At 37.6% G+C, this 17,653-nt stretch overlaps 1 protein-coding gene across 1 annotated transcript in view; it reads left to right on the forward strand.

The window, feature by feature from the left end:
* The window catches only part of LOC135705163 (uncharacterized), a 59,523-nt gene that overhangs the window by 13,131 nt on the left and 28,739 nt on the right, over positions 1-17,653 (forward strand). The window contains exon 2 of the mRNA XM_065226755.1: positions 9,889-10,419. Coding sequence (XP_065082827.1) covers positions 10,356-10,419 — 64 coding nt within the window. The 5' untranslated portion in view covers positions 9,889-10,355. The remainder of the gene's footprint in view (positions 1-9,888; positions 10,420-17,653) is intronic.

Here is a 17,653-nt window from a genome sequence, read left to right on the forward strand (position 1 = left end):
AACTGTGAAAGTGCACAAATAACACTAAGTTGAGGGCCAGCGTAATGTCCAAGTAGGAACGTTATAACGCTACAGTAGAATAAGTCGTTCCTTTCTCTAAATTAAATGTACACAAATGTTGATGTAGGACTACGTCTTTGTGGAATATACTGGAGTGCATATCTGAAATTCACGAAATGAAAGTGTAGCGAATTAGTGTTAGATTTTAATCGCTTTTTAACCATTTTTGCATGGAATTTAATTTTCTAATACCATTGGATTCAGATGTTATGTAAGATTCGATTGGTATAAATAATATAGTTGTTTATAGATATGTAGTGAATTTTGTCATCAAAAATTTTGGCCGCAATCAAAAAATCTCGTGCTTGTTAGCAATTTCTTGACTACATATCGAGTGTACAAAGACAGATAGCGAAATTATAAAAAAAAAACCATACCTGTGAGTTTTGTGTCAGTAAACAATTCTAGATGGAGCTGGAATTAGGGCCTAACAGCTTTTGTAAACAATGACTTCTCTTAATGATTTCTTGAAATTCAAGGCTTGCCCACGCAAACCAACATCCTCATCTGGTAGGGAAAGACTTTCCCTATCCGATGGTTATGTTGGTCTGCGTGGGTGTGCCTTGAATTCCTAGAAATAATCGATAGAAGTCATTGTTTACAAAAGCTGTTACGCCCTAATTCCAGCTCTATCTAGAATTCATCTACTGGCGGTGGACACATGGTTAGTCGCCATAGAAGGTCAACTTAAATGACTATCAATATCAAGGTTGGATGGAGGAAAGCTCTGGTCAGAATTCGTAAACCAAGCAGCATTCACTTTCTCCACAGACAAACAGACATAAGAGTCGCAAGTTATTCATCGAAGAACCATTCATTGGTAAATTTAAAAGTATCTTAGTTGGTAGTACCGCCACCTGTGGCACACATAGTCAATTCCCTTGCGTTTGACGTTTTCACTCACACTACCGCCATCTGGTCAGCGTACTACCCACCACAGTGTACTCAACAGATGGAGGTTATGTGTTATGTCTGTTTGTCTGTGCTTTCTTTATCCCCTTTATAGCCTCTGTGCAAAAAATCTGCTGATTTGCACATAACAGGACCTGGCTCAAAGCACTTTCATGAAAAAATTACTTTTTGGCCATTATACTATAAAACAACTTCAAACAAATTTTGTATGGCTTCTGTAATGTTTACAGAATAACTTCTCCGAAGATAGTAGGTGCCTATAATGCTCGAAAAAAATTATATAAATAAAAGTTAACTGACTAGCATCAAAATATACAAGGAAGTTCAAACTGTGGGAAAACTATGAAAAATCATCCAGTTTTTTTTTGTTTCTCTGAATAAAAACCTTTTAAAAAAATCAGTATCACCCTCCAAACGAAAGTTTGCGTTTACCCTTTTAATAGTATGAAAATGTTCTATCACAACTACTGACAGCATGCAAAACATATTATAGGAAATCCATAATGTAAAACTCTTGACTGCTCAGGCTGAGTGCGAGTGTGCCGTATTTGTTCCACTGACGTTTATCCTTACTGTTTGCAAGTGAGTAATAGGGTAAAGAAAGTCCAAACAAACACAATCGGTTGTTCAATTTGGAGGACAGTAATCCCTGTGAATGTGGACAAGGTTATCAGGACGCAGATCACATTATTTGGTCTTGTGCTGAGCACCGTGGAGGCAGATCCGAAATATAGACGAAGTAGACAACCAGTAGACAAGCGTTCCAGTTCGGGATATTTTAGCCAGACGTGATCTGGACTTTATGGAACTCATATGTTTTCGTGAAAAGTAGGGCCTTTGATTTAATTTCCCTCCTAGTAAGCACATCCCGCACTTCACCTCTCTTTTTTGAAAGGGTTTGAACAAAACATGGCATGTTTGCATCAAACATAACTTCTAAATTTATTCACATTTCCATGCGTCCCGTTGGATTTGATAAAGAGTCAAACAATTTTGAGGTATTATTAAAAATCTAAGGGAACGGCCAGGGTAGACGCGACACGCGACGCGACGCGATGCGACTCACGCAAGGAATAATAATAAATAATAAGATTCTTTTGAATTGGTCGCGTCGCGTCGCGAATCGCGTCTACCCTGGCCGTACCCTAACACTGCTTCCGTCCTAACGCATTGAAACGCCATTAGATTTTCTTCGTCCTACGGATGATGGTAGAAAAAGTGGATTCGCTAGGAGCACTTCTTTTGTTTTGAGAACAATGAGTGTAAATATTCATACAATGCGCTGTATAGGCTTTATGTTGTGGCTTATGAACTAACGGATCGGAACAAACGTACACTCAGAAAAATTTTCACTTAGATGTTACATGAAAACATATATAGATTTTTTCCATCTAGTTTTTCACGTAAATTTTACGTTTTTCATAAGTGGATTGGTTTGAAAGTTCTAATTTCAATCCACATACAACTCTAATAGGTAGTATAGGATTTGGAAATAAATTTCACTTTTTGAAGCATCTAAGTGAAAATTACTCAAAGTGAAACAACATAGATTTTATGGTACTTTCTAAGTAAATTTTATTATGTTTTCACTTAAATTTTAGTAGGTTTCTTCGTAGCATCATCCATTGTTAGGAATTTTAAAATTATTTTTCGAGGTAATAAAAATTTTATTGTTCAGAAAGCTGATAATATATTTCTATTATAAAATACCATAAACGAACAATAACCCAAATAATAGAACTATTCCACAAATGGTTTGGATGATACCCAAACACGTCGTTAAGCAAACTAACCATAACAATTTTATTGGGGATGTCTTATGTGTTCCAGAAACTTCCGGCCAGCTGCACTTCCTCTGCCAATCTTTCGGGTGAGATCATTCCTCTCCCGTCCATTCCTCGTTCTAAAAACATACCTTAAATAAATATGGTATCATGACAAAAATAAAACATCACACTTATCAGAAAATTCAACAAATCCAATGGTATTTGTGAATCCAGCAACAGCTCGTCACCAATGCACCGTTAGGATGCCATGTTAGGTTTTGTTTGTGCCATCACCACTCAGAAATTTTCATACTATAAATTCATGTAGAATCTAAGTGAAATTACTTTACATGAAATTCATTTGAAACTTATATATATATTCATCTAAGTTTCAAAGCGTATTACATTGCTTTTAATACGATTTGTAATAAATTTTATTAACGTCATGTACTTTACAGATAATTATTAATATCTGAAGGTTACGTGTTTTTTCCAGTGAAATTTATGTGACAAATTTTTTGAGTGTATTAATAATTTGTGCACGGCGAAATTGCCCACCGCTCGTCATCCTAATTATAAAAATACCCATATTAAGTATCTGACTCATTTCAATTTCATAATCACTAACGTTGAAAAGATCTCGATCAGTATGCAGAGTGAATCGGTTATATTTTATAAGAACCGACTCATTGACTCAGTAATGTTTAATCACTTTTTTTTTCTTTTTCTCCTGCTGTGTTCAAATCAAAAACAGATTGAGCTGTTTAAAATGATCATAACAAAAAAATTGTAGGGTTCAGTGCGAAAAAAAAGGTTCAATGAGTTATTTCCATATGAATATGAACTGCCATCTCCCTCATCATTCACTGCCTCGTGAGAGTCTGAATGATTGAGAAGTAAACGAGTCACTGGTAGCCGAGTACTCAGTCAGTAGCTCAGTCTGCACGTTTATTCCGTGATGGTAACCAATCCTTGTTTTGAATGACTGAGCATACATTTTCTATGGAAAAATGCTTCAATTACATGCTGTGTGAGCGACGGCAAACGGTGTGAGTCGGCCTGTTCGTGAGTGACTGAATGTTTTTGTTGGCTCTTTCATCGCCTCGTCCTTTACCGTTAGGTACAAACGGTCTGGACAGAGCAATGAATTGAATAGTGCTATCACACAGCCTAAGCAGCCAATAATTTTACGCTCTGATATGGTTCTGATCTCACGCCCGCTGTCGCATTCTGCTTTGAATTTCTCAATAAACACAAGGAGCATTTCTTATAGCAAAACTTGCCATAACAAAATAGGCATAGTTCATTTTAGTAAACAAACTAACATTTCTTCCTACTGTGTCACCTTTCTATTTCCCGCCTAGACCTATACTAACCCATCTTTAGCTGGCGAGAGCTAACAAATTTTGGAAAACGGAAACAAGTCTGGATCAACAATAGAAAAGGGCCCATCCGCATTTGTAAACAAACCGTTCCAAAGCCCTTTACTCACAAAGCGAAGGACACCCACGTAAACCAACACCATCATCGGATAGGGGAAACTTCTACCTTGATCCAGACTTGTTTCCGTTTTCCAAAATTTGTTAGCTCTCGCCAGCTAAAGATGGGTTAGTATAGGTCTAGGCGGGAAATAGAAAGGTGACACAGTAGGAAGAAATGTTAGTTTGTTTACTAAAATGAACTATGCCCATTTTGTTATGGCAAGTTTTGCTATAAGAAATGCTCCTCGTGTTTATTAGAGAAATTCAAAGATTGATTAATTGTGTAGGAAATCAGTTTGGTACGGCATTTGTGACCAGCATACACCTTCTGGTCGTATGAAACAGGCCAAAAACTGTTCTAATCCGCCCATAAAAAATGTTGTTATGATTTTCTGTATGGCAACTTGAACTTTTCGTGAAAATTAACGGCAAAGAACTAACCAACACTGGGAGACCGTGACCTCGTGCCCACCTGTCATATTTCCCGCCTAGAGTATAGGTGACACAGTACTCACGGTTCGCCATTGTTGGTGAGTTATTTACCGTTAATCAGGGTTACTTCCACTCACTTGCTATAAAAAAATGTTTTTCGGAATTATGAAATCATGATATAGTATAATACTAATTAGTACTTGTAAGTTACAAGAGGAGGTCATGAAGTATATGTTTGACACTTAAAATCTGTCAAAATTGCTTTCAGTGCGTCACAATCAGCGATTTTACTACCCGTGAGCGCTCACTCTGAGTGAACGCTCAGGAATCATAAGATCGCTAATTGTGACGCTCTCAAAGCGAAATTGACAGATTTTATGAGTCAGACACATACTTTACTACCTCTTCTTGTTACTTACAAGTACAATATAGCATTATTGCATCTAATGATTGCATAATTCCGAATAATATTTTTTTATAGCAAGTGACTGGAAGCAACCCTGCCGTTAATGATCATGAAAAGTTCACTATGTACTTTGCCGTAAACGGTGCCACAAAAAAAAAAAAAAAATACGACGGATTTGGACAGATTTTGATCAGTTTAATACGACCGGAAGGTGTATACTGGTATCAAATGCCTTGCCAAATTGATTTTCTACGCAAGTGATCTTTGATATTGATTTCGCGAATAAACACGAGGAGGATTGATTATAGCCAAACTTGCCACATACAATTCGTCATAGTTCATTTTAGTAAACAAACCAACACTTCTTCCTTCTGTGGCACCATCTATCTTGTCGCCAGCTAGCATTTGCATAGTTCATCGACTAATTCACTGAAAAAAAGTGATAGGTGAAAATGAACATTAAATGGTCATGAACAATGAATAATGATGGTTTTAGATGCAAATTACCCAAGCAAATTTTCATGGAATTATGATGAGTAAACTTCTATACAACCAAACCAGTCATGCAAAGATAATATAAACTGTTATAGAACTTGTGCAGCTACTCAACCGTCTTGCATTTGGGACTGCCATCTTGAATTTCAAAATGGCGGTGGACGTCAATTTTTGACATCTACTCAAAAAGCCCAAGTCATACACTTATATTTCGTGGTTTTAAATGCGTATTCGCTATTCTGCTGCCACCGTTTTAAATTTGGATTCGTCATGAGCTCAACTTTCAGTTTCTATTTGCCAAGTTTATTCCGTCGAATTTGGGAATTTTCATAATGGCACGATTTTTACGCTGTACATTCAAATGACAAGATAAAATCATGTTTTTGAATTTGAATAAGAATAACATGTTAAATAAATGTATTTAAAGTGATGTACACAGCATCCTACTTTTAATAATCTTCATAATACTCACACTTTCAAAGCCAGCATAACATTATTTTATTGTTTATGCACTAAAAGTTATATAAATAAGATTCTGACTTTATATTACCTTGCCTAACTACCACCAGCAGAATTTGTCTTAATTGTTTTCATATAAAGCTTAAGATACTTTTTGCATATCCCAGAACGTGATTGAAACTAGTGGGCACACACAGGTTTGAGCAGCCTTATGCAAAGATCAGCCGGCGCCGATGGTGTAGTGGTAAGCGTGACTGCTTTCTCACTCCAATGGGTCTGGGTTCAATCCCAGCCGAGGTCGGTGAGATTTTTCTGAGGATAAAAATCTCTGTTGACGTCTTCCTTCGGAAGGGAAGTAAGCCGTTGGTGCGATATTCTACGCTGGTGTGGAAGCTGCCTTCCTGCACATTCGATTGCCGTCAATGGATGGCAATCGATGTCCGTCGGTAATTGGCGCTAAGACCGACGTTAAATAAGGAAAAAAATCCATCAGTCATAAAGGGTTTGAAAAAACTGTTTAATGACATTCTGTTAGTTAATCTAACGATTTTGATTCTTTCTAAAACGCCTCTAACGCAAATGTAAGCGTGCTGCTCCACAATAAAAAATTTCCTTCACCCAACCGGGGGATGTAGGATTTGCTTACAATTATAAAGGATTCATCATCGCAGGATGTTAGTGAAGATCGCATCAACGTAGGATGAGATATACCAAGAATATGTAGACCGAAAAATGTGGAGTGTATAAGTGACTGATATTAATTATGTAGAAAAAAATAGAAAAAAAGGTTGCCGACTGGACTCGAACCACGAACGTTGTATGAATATCAGACCTGTGCTTTCTCCACTGCTCTCTCAATGCTTCGGAATATGGATCGGCTAAAAGCAAATAAGAAGCGCTCATTTCCTCTAATACTCCATTTAGTATGCCTTTTCTGCTGAACGGAAATTGGAGAGAATCATGGCAAGTGTGTGCGTCGTTCTACAATGTTATAAATAAAATGTGTTCTGGTATAGTCGAAAGCGTAGACAGAACACGAAATAAAAAAAGACAAAAAACCATTACATCTGCAAGGTCAACTTATATCATTCGTGGCGGAGGATGATAGGAAATGAAATTGCGTGTGCCATTATTGATAAGAATTTGATAAGTACTGAGATGGGGCTTTTCATCAATTGCAGTTGATCTAGTATAGAAGCTACAAACCTCCCAACAAACAATTTGATCTGATTAACAGCTGAATAAGCCTATGTTTAGCTGAAGCATTTTTGCTTGAATAAGTTCTTATTCAGCTTCAATGTTTGTTGGGCTACTTTATCAAGGACCAGTGTTCGAATCCCATTCGTCCTGCTACTAAACTTGATTGGTTATAATGCTGTTATGCAAGATCAGACGAACAGGTAGATTAGGCTAATTTGGCACTTTTTAGCTAAATAAATGTAAGGATTAAAGTTTGGCATTATTTAATGATCGGTTGTACTGTTCTAAATAATTATCAGTAATTATTATTTAATTCAGAAAACATATTTGATGCTCAGACTGCCGTTCCGCCCCATTTTCTCCCAGGGAGAAGACTTCTTGAAGCCAGATTTTTACCCTTCCCACCACCATCAGCTCCATGCACAATGTACCAGTGTGCCATGCATGAATCATCTTTTCACCGTGGCCAAGGCAGGTCCTTGGCATTTTATGTCACGTGAAATGGGGCAGTTCGTCGCTTGTTATTCGCTACGACATCGTGAATGACGAGCGTCGGTATAAGCTGTGATTTTGTGAAATCGTTTGCTTATACCGATGTTTACCCACCAGAAGGAGATGCAGCATGACGAGGTGTGCAATTTGTTAACGGTCTTGGCGCAATTTAAGTGTTTATACACTATGACTACATTTAGCCAGCAAGTTCGGTGTAATGGGTGTCAACAAGTGGAACATCTTGAACATTCGTGGATAAAATCATTTCTTTAGTAAACGCCGTTTTCAGGCAATTGATGTTGAATGCAGGTTCTGTCGGTACTTAAAATGCACTTAATGAGCAAAAGCTCCGAGCAGGAATTGAATTAAAACTTTTCCTCTTCCAGGACCTGCTTGGTTGGACTTTTCATCACACAGCAGTTGTACGGGCCCGTGACACGGTCTGTCGAAGTGTGCGAAATGAAATAACCGGGAGGAAAATCGAGTCAAATTAGCAAATGAGTTATGAAAAGTCGGTAGTACCGGCGATATGGCTTCTTTTATTCTACGTTTCTGGGAAATTAATTTGCGAAAGATGACTGCTTTGTACAAAACTAGCTACAGGCTGATGGAAGTGGGGTTGGGAGGGTGGTGGTTAGTTCCTTCTTCCACTGCACTAAGTCATTGTTCTCCGGGATGCAGCGAAAAAGGGAACCGAAAGTTGCACTTTCCGATGAGATTGCTTAAAAAGTGAACGTAAGGTGTACGATTACAGTGAGGAGAATCGTTTGAAAGCAGAAGTTATTATTTCTTTTCCCCATGCTAATTTTATAAAGATTGTTGTAGCTGTAGCGTTTTATGTTATCATTAAACCGATTCCTTTCCTTGTTCCAAGGTCTTAACGATTGAGAAAGAGATAATTACTCTCATTAAAAAGAAAAAGTGCAAACTAGTGATAATCAGGCTCAAGAATAATATTGAAATAGGATACGTTTGGCCATGAGGAAGGATGATTAATATGTGTACGCGTAAAGGAATAGCAATCAGGTTTCTTTTTCAATTCGGTGGAGAATCTAAGCTTTTCTAACTCGAAATTGGATTAAAATTTGACGTAGTCGTCATCATCCACCAAAGTCACGATTTCAAATCAAAATAAAATGGATTATTAATTGAATCCATCAAATCCATCAAACTCATAACAAATACACAGATTAAGCGCACCTCGACATCATATGGATTTTGTAGCAATTTCTGAGCCTATAAACAGTAGACACTCGCCAATCCTTGCTATCCTTTCCCTTTGAGCTTGAAAATTCCTCTATGATTGATGCGAAAAATTTCTGTTGTTTAAAACATATATAAAAGCATAAACAATTCATGTTTGAAACAACATCCATTTTCAAACTTTTGAATAATATGCTTCAACAATTAATCCATAACCCAACGCCATTTTCTATCGCTATTCATGATACATGAGTGTTTTAATGGCTTTCACTTTACCATGGTTCAAGTGCGGAACAATCATTCGTCTAAGTACGCTGGTCGATACCAGAACGTTCCCATTATACGATAGAAACGCATAGTTATCACGATGAAAAAGAACCACGTTTTCCCCTCTTAAAACAAAACACCAGCAATAACCTCAGGAATGATGAAATGGTTTTTTGTTCTTCCCACTTCCTTTATTCAAAAGTTCATCTCGAGTAAATGGAAATTCGAGCAGCAACTCAAATTCCAAAACTAGAAATCGAACAAACCTAATTTTTTTTTTTACTTCCGCGCCATACCGGCTTAGGATCCGATTGTACGAATGAAACGAAAAATTGAACAGTACTTCAGACTTTTCCTTTCGATCGCCTCGTAGTCGGACGAAAGCGAATTGAAATGATGGCAAAAGGAAACCACGCTACATACACAAGTTATGGCAGAGTTTTGATTTATACCAACTGGCAAGAAATTTATAAGAAAAGTTGTTCTTTCGGACATTTAGCAGACATCGGAAATGGTAACGAAGAAATATGGGGACCACCGTCAGGGGAGACGCGCGATCTTGAAGCTGAACAGAACTACTGACATTATAAAAGAAGAAGCTCGGTCGGAGTCGCTCCCAGGATGTCATTAAATAAGTTTCAGTTTTGATCTAAGTTTTCTCTGTCATAAAATGGATGATATTTGATAATTTCGTTTCCCTTTGCCTATTTTTCAGATAAATCAGTCGACTTCATTCGCAGAAACGAAGTCACCCTGAAGAGCATTTCGCGTCGGTTCATCTGTCAAGTATTTAGAAAACCACAAAAGATATAATCCTCAAAGCGAAGAAGCAAAGTACAGTCTAAGTGAAACTGTAGTTACAACTTTGTAAAACCAAAACAGCCACGACCGGATTAAACTGATTTGATGTACTATAAATAAAAAAAGAGCAGCAGTGAAGAACGAGGACAAGACAAATTGTGCTAATAAAATAACATCATACCGTGGCTCAGTGGATGGCTGTACGGGCACTTGCACACCGAGCAGTGAAAACGATTTGAATCCAGTGGGCCAGAGGGAGAGAGAGAAAGAGGGAGAGAGTGAAAAAGCTCAGACATTTCCCTTTAGAATTGCGGTTGAGTGACTGAGGAACAACCACCCACCCATCGCAGGAACCGCAAAAAAAAAACAGCACAGCCAGCCATGAGGATTAGCGAGTGTGTTGATATCAGGACCGTCGTTCACGTGGCATTTGTCGCCATGGCAGGTAAGAGGACAATTTGGCTCGGTTTTCTATTATGATGTTTTGTAATGTTCACCCTGCATAATGCTAGGGTTTTTGGGCCATAAGCTTAAGCGTTCGCAGAAAACGGATTTGACCTTTTGTAGAACTGATTTGTTTTGACTGAAATTGAATTATTTGGTGGGATTATTCCTGTACGGAGAAGGAGCTGAATTAAAAGGTATAAAAAGATTGCTGATGCCAAATTGGTATGAAAATTTCTTCTTCTTCTTGTTCGCATTTCAAGCTTATTGCTTATCGCATATTAGCTTATTGCGTGCTCTCAACTTAGTGTTCTGGATGCACTTCCACTGTTATTTATTGAGAGCTTTCGATGCCTGCACACTTAGATTTTTTGCTTAGATGGACACCACCGAGCAGCTCGGCATTTTATTTTGCTGGATCTCAGTGAAAAACTTGCCGAGATTCAGCAAAATTTATGTTTGTTAGCTGAGAGCTGGGCAAAATTCCCGTTTGTAAGCTGAATCTTGGCAAGTTTTTCACTGAGATCCAGCAAAATAAAATGCCGAGCTGCTCGGTGGTGCCCATTTCGGCCAAAATTCTCATTGTGTGTACCATTTTTGCTTTAGTGTAATTGTGTGGAAGGTACAATCATACTCTATGCCCAGGAGAGTCGAGAAATATCCCATCCCCAAAAATTCCTTGACCAGACCGGGAATTGAACCCAGCCACCTACAGCATGGTCTTGCTAAGCTAAGCTAAGGGAGATGTGCAAATATGTGGCCCTTTTTTTCAAATTCATTGGTTTATAACGTTTGCGCAGAAGATTTCAAAATAGGCTCACCAAATAGAAGGCGATAATCTTTCACTTTTAAATGATCCTTTTGATCGTACAGTAAATTTATTGTCATTCCATATCACGAATTTTCTTGGATTTCAAATCAACAATCATTAAAGTAGATTTTTGTAAGTTGACGATTGTTTTGATTATTATATACATTCATAAAAATATGACTTTGCTTGTAGTCACATGAAATATGAATCCAAAGTATGCTTGAAGCATATTATCGAAAGTATGCTTGAAGGTATTATGTGTCAAACACAAACTTCACTTTTTTATGAAATTATGGAATCATAAGATATTATGATGCTATTTTGTATGTGTAAATAACAAGACAAGATTGTAAAGTTTGTGTTTCACACGGGTACACAACGTTAGGCATACGGACGTTAGACATACGGACGTTAGGCATACGTACGTTAGGCATACGGACGTTAGGCATAATGTACGATAGGCATAATGGACGTTGGGCATAAAAGACGTTAGGCATAATGGACGTTAGGCATAATCTACCCAATGAATTCCAGAAGGATGATAATGGGGACCGTCTATTGATTGCTGACTTCGGTGACACGTCTTGGACAGGCAAAGGAGTGGGTTACAGATGGTACGTTAGCCACAGTTCCTTGTTTGTTTCGGCAACTCGTTACTGTTCATGGAAGTATCGCTCCCTCACATCAGCAGACGGTTCCGCTAGTTTTCATTCTGTTGACAACAAAAACAAAATCGTTGTATCGAAAAGTATGGCAGGAAATCCTGGAAGCAGCGGGTATGTTTTTTTTTTGTTATTGAATGAAAAACCACAGAATTCACCATTCTTCATTTCATGAACTGTTCTTTGGCATCATATTTTATTCAACCTTAGCTGTTTTTTTTGTTATTGAATGAAAAATCACAGAATTCACCATTCTTTATTTCATGAGCTGTTCTTTGAGGAAAACTTTCTCTTCTTTGACAATTGCAATATGTGTAAGAATATATTACAACAAATGTGTGATTTTTTTTATTTCTAGATGCGATTGATATCAAGATATAGTTCAAAACTATGCTGATTTTTCATTGCCAGATTACTTAACCGCTATCGCTACTAATCTTGGATCTAAGTAAATATGTAGCTCTGTTATTATGATATGATAAATAATGGATTCCAAACTGTGCTTATTTAATAAACTATGTTTGTTTAACCTTGTATCATTTTTATTCAACGCGTAGCCTAATTTAAGCATTGTTTATCATGCTCGAAACAGGTTTCTAGAGTTGCACAACAGCAAGGTATTTTATGCCTAACGTCCATTATGCCTAACGTATATTATGCCTAACGCCCATTATGCCTAACGACTTTATGCCTAACGTCCATTATGCCTAACGTCCGTATACCTAACGTCCGTATGCCTAACGTATTTATGCCTAATGGGGTACACTCGTTTCACACATAAACCGAAGAGTGAAGAGCGAAGAGTGGGTGAGATCAGGCATGGAAAATCATTTGCATTCATTTCGTGCATTCATTTACATTCATTTGCCCCTAACTTTTTTCATCAACAGAATTCCGCAAAAAGATGTATGAAGCTTTTGTAGGTTTTATTATTAACTACAACTTTTGTCAACAACTTAAATCCGTATCTCTTATGTATGACGAACCAAAGCGAACAGAAACCACTACTGTTTTTCAGTGAATGTATTTTAAATTCACTGAAAAACAGTAACAAGTTCTGCCCGCTATAATTCGTGATGCATAAGAGATACACATTTGAGTTATGGGCAAAAGTTGTAGCTAATAACAAAACCTACTGAAGCTCCATACATCATTTTGCGGATTGCTGTTGATGAAAAAATTTAGAGGCAAATGAATGTAAATGATTGCATGAAATGAATGTAAATGATTTTCCATGCCTGGGTGAGATAAATGACAAAATCGCTTATTGCGACTCTTATGTAGCAATATTGATAGGTATTAGGTGTCAAACACAAACTTCACAATCTTTTCTTGTTGCTTACATAATATCATAATATCTGTTTTTTTTTCGTAATTTCATAAAACATTTGTTTAGCCAAAATGAATTGAATTCGAAGGTACCTTCGAAGGTTCCCCTAATGCTTCAGTTAGAATCCGGATGTAAGAAATCAGCTCTCTCTCGGGATTGGTTTGACACAAGCAAAATGTTGGGTAGTCAAAAAGTGGGATCGGGGGCAGTTCCCAAGCAACATTTTAAAGAACAAATTCTGGTATTATGGTTTAACAAAAACTTCGATTATCCATCAGTTAATACAATAACTGAATGATTTATTGCTTCGTTATTCGTAGAAAATTTTTGACGTATTATTTTTGGTATTTTACCACTTATGTCAGGCTCGTCAATACCATATTTAGGTTGCCAGTTATGTTATTTTCATGCCTTTATTTGGTATTAATAAGTTATTTTCTCCTGCTCGGGTTGGGAAGATGGATGTCTTTCTACAGTAAATGTTTGTCTCTTTGTTCCAAGCTAGGTCTTGAAAGAAGAGACACATGTTATAATGTGTTTCAAAGCATAAAAGTATTGCTCGATGAAATTTGAGAAATCGTGTGGATTATCGAGTATGGAAACAATAATAAATTACGTCACGGTTTTAAGGGAGAGAGGGGGCTTGAAAATGGCCCTTTTTTCGAGACGAAATTGATTGACGATCTTTATATAAACAATACTTTTTACCCTTCTTACAAAAAATCATGTACGACTGGCATTTCTCACTGTTCTCCACTGTGTTTTCTGAAAAAAGTTAAATAGTGGTGTTAAACAAACAATTCCATTTTCATCACTTATAATTATCAAATATTATTACTATGCGATAGTTATACGTAAATTTAATTTAGATTTTTGTTGAAATTGACTTGAAATTGATTGCAACATAATTTAGTCTCACCCCACCTAAAACGATGTTTGCTAAATTATACAATATCGAGTTAACATATTTTTCTTAAATTACATCTCGTGATGTAGCTTGATAAACTTCACTTTCTAGGAAAATATCAATAATTTTGAACATTTTTATGATCAAGATATTCACGTTGACTCACTGTTCCTGCATATTCAGTGTTCACTACTTTCCCTAATCCTCTTATTAAAAAAATAATATGTTTTTAAGAGTAGCATGATATCTATAAACATACTGGTTAATCTTGTCAAAGTTTTTCAATAATATCTCAAATATTACTTCATCCCCAAGTAACATTGCAGCCTTTATCAGGCGGGTGTGTAGTGGCAAGCGTGATTGCCTCTCACCCCAAAAGGCCTGGGATCAATCCCAGTCGGCGCCGCCGGGATTTTCTGAGGCATAAAATCTCTGATCACGCCTTCCTTCGGACGGGAAGTAAAGCCGTAGGTCCTGGTCCATGAGTTGATGGGTCGATATGTAGGGTCCAGGTGAGGAGCTGCCTTCCTGGCGTTGGTAGCATTCGAGTACGAAAAACAGGAACGACGGATACAAATCAAGGGAAAAAATCCAGTAATTTCCCTAGGAACTATCCTATGTAAACTAACTACATAGGGGAAATGGCTCTAATGTTGGCCTATGGATCTAAGATTGGGCCCATCGCTAAAAATCTGCTATTTATCAATTGTATCTAGATGAACGCGTCATTGGGACGGTACTAATGGATATTTTTGGTTGCTATTGAAAAATGTAGTTGATTGCTGAATTTATGCATGGGCCCAAATTAGGGACACTTAGGCCGACATTAAATACATTTCCCCTACTTAGAAATTATCGCTTTCTTCGGTAAATTTTAACGAAATCTCCAGCTGAACGGTGAAATATAGGCTGTTTAATTTAATTGTCTTGAAGCATAATTACAAGATTTGACCATTTGAATAATGTAGAAATGTTTGAAATTGTGTTATAACCAAATTTGCTTTAAAATGAAGGCCAAAGTTTTACAGATCGTTCAGCTGTTAAGATTTTGGTAAAATATAACTGAACAGAGTGTGGAGCAGCTATCCTTAATTCGCTTGCAATTCTCTACAAAATTTTGTTGAAATGCTCTTGAAATTCTCCTCACAATCCCAATTGCTTTGCATAAATCATAACTACTTTTGAAATACTACTCATTACAACTAATACTATTCGCTAGGAATCTCCCTAAGTGATTTTCCTAGGACAAGCTGTCTTAAAATGTATTACCTACATCCTTAGGAGCAACTATCGTCATATTCAGCTCTTCTTGAGATTCTTATAACAACATATTAGCGATTTTAAGAAAATGAAGCAATACATTTTTGATTTTTGAAACCCAGAATCAGTGTTGAGAAAAACTCAAAATCTAAAATCCTATGCATGACTACGGGTTTTGCCTTGCGAATTTCAACAACGCAATAACAACGATGAGATTTCCGGTTAAAACATTAATTGATGTATATTTCATTGCTATTTATTGCATTATATGAGCAATGCTATCAATTGAATTTTGAGCAGTTTGGAATGAATTATTGACAATGTGAATGTGCGTGCGTGAAATTTTTTTTTTTATAATTACTTTATTTGTACAGGCTCAATCGAATAAACAGAGCCGAGTTATCCTTTGCGTTATACATTATTACTGTCTTAAATTTAAAGTTAAAGGAACTGGACCGAGTACTCGCGGTTGTCTCGAGGTTAGTGGAGATTTACAATTTTTTGGATGGGAAAAGGGAAGAAGGAGGTTTGAAATGTGGTTTACGATACAACTATTTAATTAATCCTAAAGCATGAAATTATTTCTATTCATCTTGAAAACAAACATTGAAAAAAAAAAACCCACACGTACAAAATACAAACTAAGCACAAGGTTAATCAAACTTACAATCTAAGGTTAATATCCTTAAAGTAAACATATATGAGTTTCATAAACTCCAGATCGCGTCTAGCCAAAATATCCCGAACTGGAACATTAGGTTGTCTACCTCGAGCCCGAAGGGAATCATAAAAATGTGATCTGACTCCACGATACTCCGCACAAGACCAAAGGATGTGATCAGCGTCCTGGTAACCTTGTCCACATTCACAGAGATTGCTGTCTCCCAACCCCACACGGAACAAGTGAGCGTTTAGACAATAGTGATTGGACATGAGACGAGACATCACGCGTATGAAGTCTCGACTCAAGTCCAACCCTTTGAACCATGCAAACTTCGACACCTTAGGGATAATTGAATGTAGCCATCGTCCCAAGCTCCCTTCACTCCATTGATGTTGCCAGCTAACGAGCGACTGCTGACGATAAATAGAGAAAAATTCACTATAGGCGATCTGTCGATCATAAATGTCGCCTTCCATAGCGCCCACCTTCGCAAGTGAATCCGCCTTCTCATTGCCCAAAATTGAGCAATGCGAAGGGACCCACGCGAAGGTGATGATGAAAGAGCGCACGGATAAAGTACTAAGCAGTTCTCGTATTTTCAAGAGAAAATACGAGAAGTGCTTTACCGGCCTAATTGAACGGATAGCCTCGACAGAACTGAGACTATCCGTAAAAATAAAGTAGTGGTCTGGAAGAAGTGAAGCAATAGTTTCCAAAGTGTAGTGAATTTTGCCAGTTCAGCCACATACACAAAACAAGGAGCTTCAAGTTTTCGAGAGGCGCTATGAAATTCATTAAATACACCAAAACCAGCGGACTCCTCTATTAGAGATCCATCTGTGAAAAACGTTCTTGCAGAATCAACATGGCCAAACTTTGCAGCGTATAATGACGGAGCAATCATAGGACGATGATGCTCTGGAATTCCGCGGATTTCCTGCGTCATAGATAAATCAAAATTCACTGAATTGCCGAAATCGGAGAAGATTACACGATTGGGAATATTTCTTGAAGGGCTGACATCCTGTGTTAAATATAGGTAGTATAAAGTCATAAAACATGTTTGAGGATTTAGCTCCAGAAGCTTCTCAAAATTTTCGATCACCAGTGGGTTCATTACTTCGCAACGGGTGAGGAGCCTCAGAGATAACTCTGAAAAACGGACGGATAGTGGCAACATGCCCGCCAGCACTTCGAGACTCATAGTATGAGTCGAGTGCATGCATCCTAACGCGATACGAAGACAACGATACTTGATCCGTTCCAGCTTGATGATGTGCGTTTTAGCTGCCGACTGGAAGCAAAAACTACCGTACTCTAAAACCGATAAAATCGTTGTCCGGTACAACGTCAGAAGATCTTGTGGATGGGCACCCCACCACGTTCCGGTAATTGATCGAAGGAAATTGATCCTTAGTTGGCATTTTCGTCTCAGATACTCAATGTGGGATCTCCAGGTGCATTTGGAATCGAACCAGACCCCGAGATATTTAAAAGACATGGAATGAGTGATCGGTTTACCCAAAAGTTGAAGCTTCGGTTGTGCTGGGCTATGCTTCCTAGAAAAAACGACCAACTCAGTTTTCTCCGTGGAGAATTCG

Source organism: Ochlerotatus camptorhynchus, unplaced genomic scaffold (genome assembly GCF_037179485.1).
Source record: "Ochlerotatus camptorhynchus isolate MF236.1 unplaced genomic scaffold, CSIRO-AGI_Acam_v1.1 ptg000259l, whole genome shotgun sequence".
In the NCBI taxonomy this organism is placed as follows: domain Eukaryota; kingdom Metazoa; phylum Arthropoda; class Insecta; order Diptera; family Culicidae; genus Ochlerotatus; species Ochlerotatus camptorhynchus.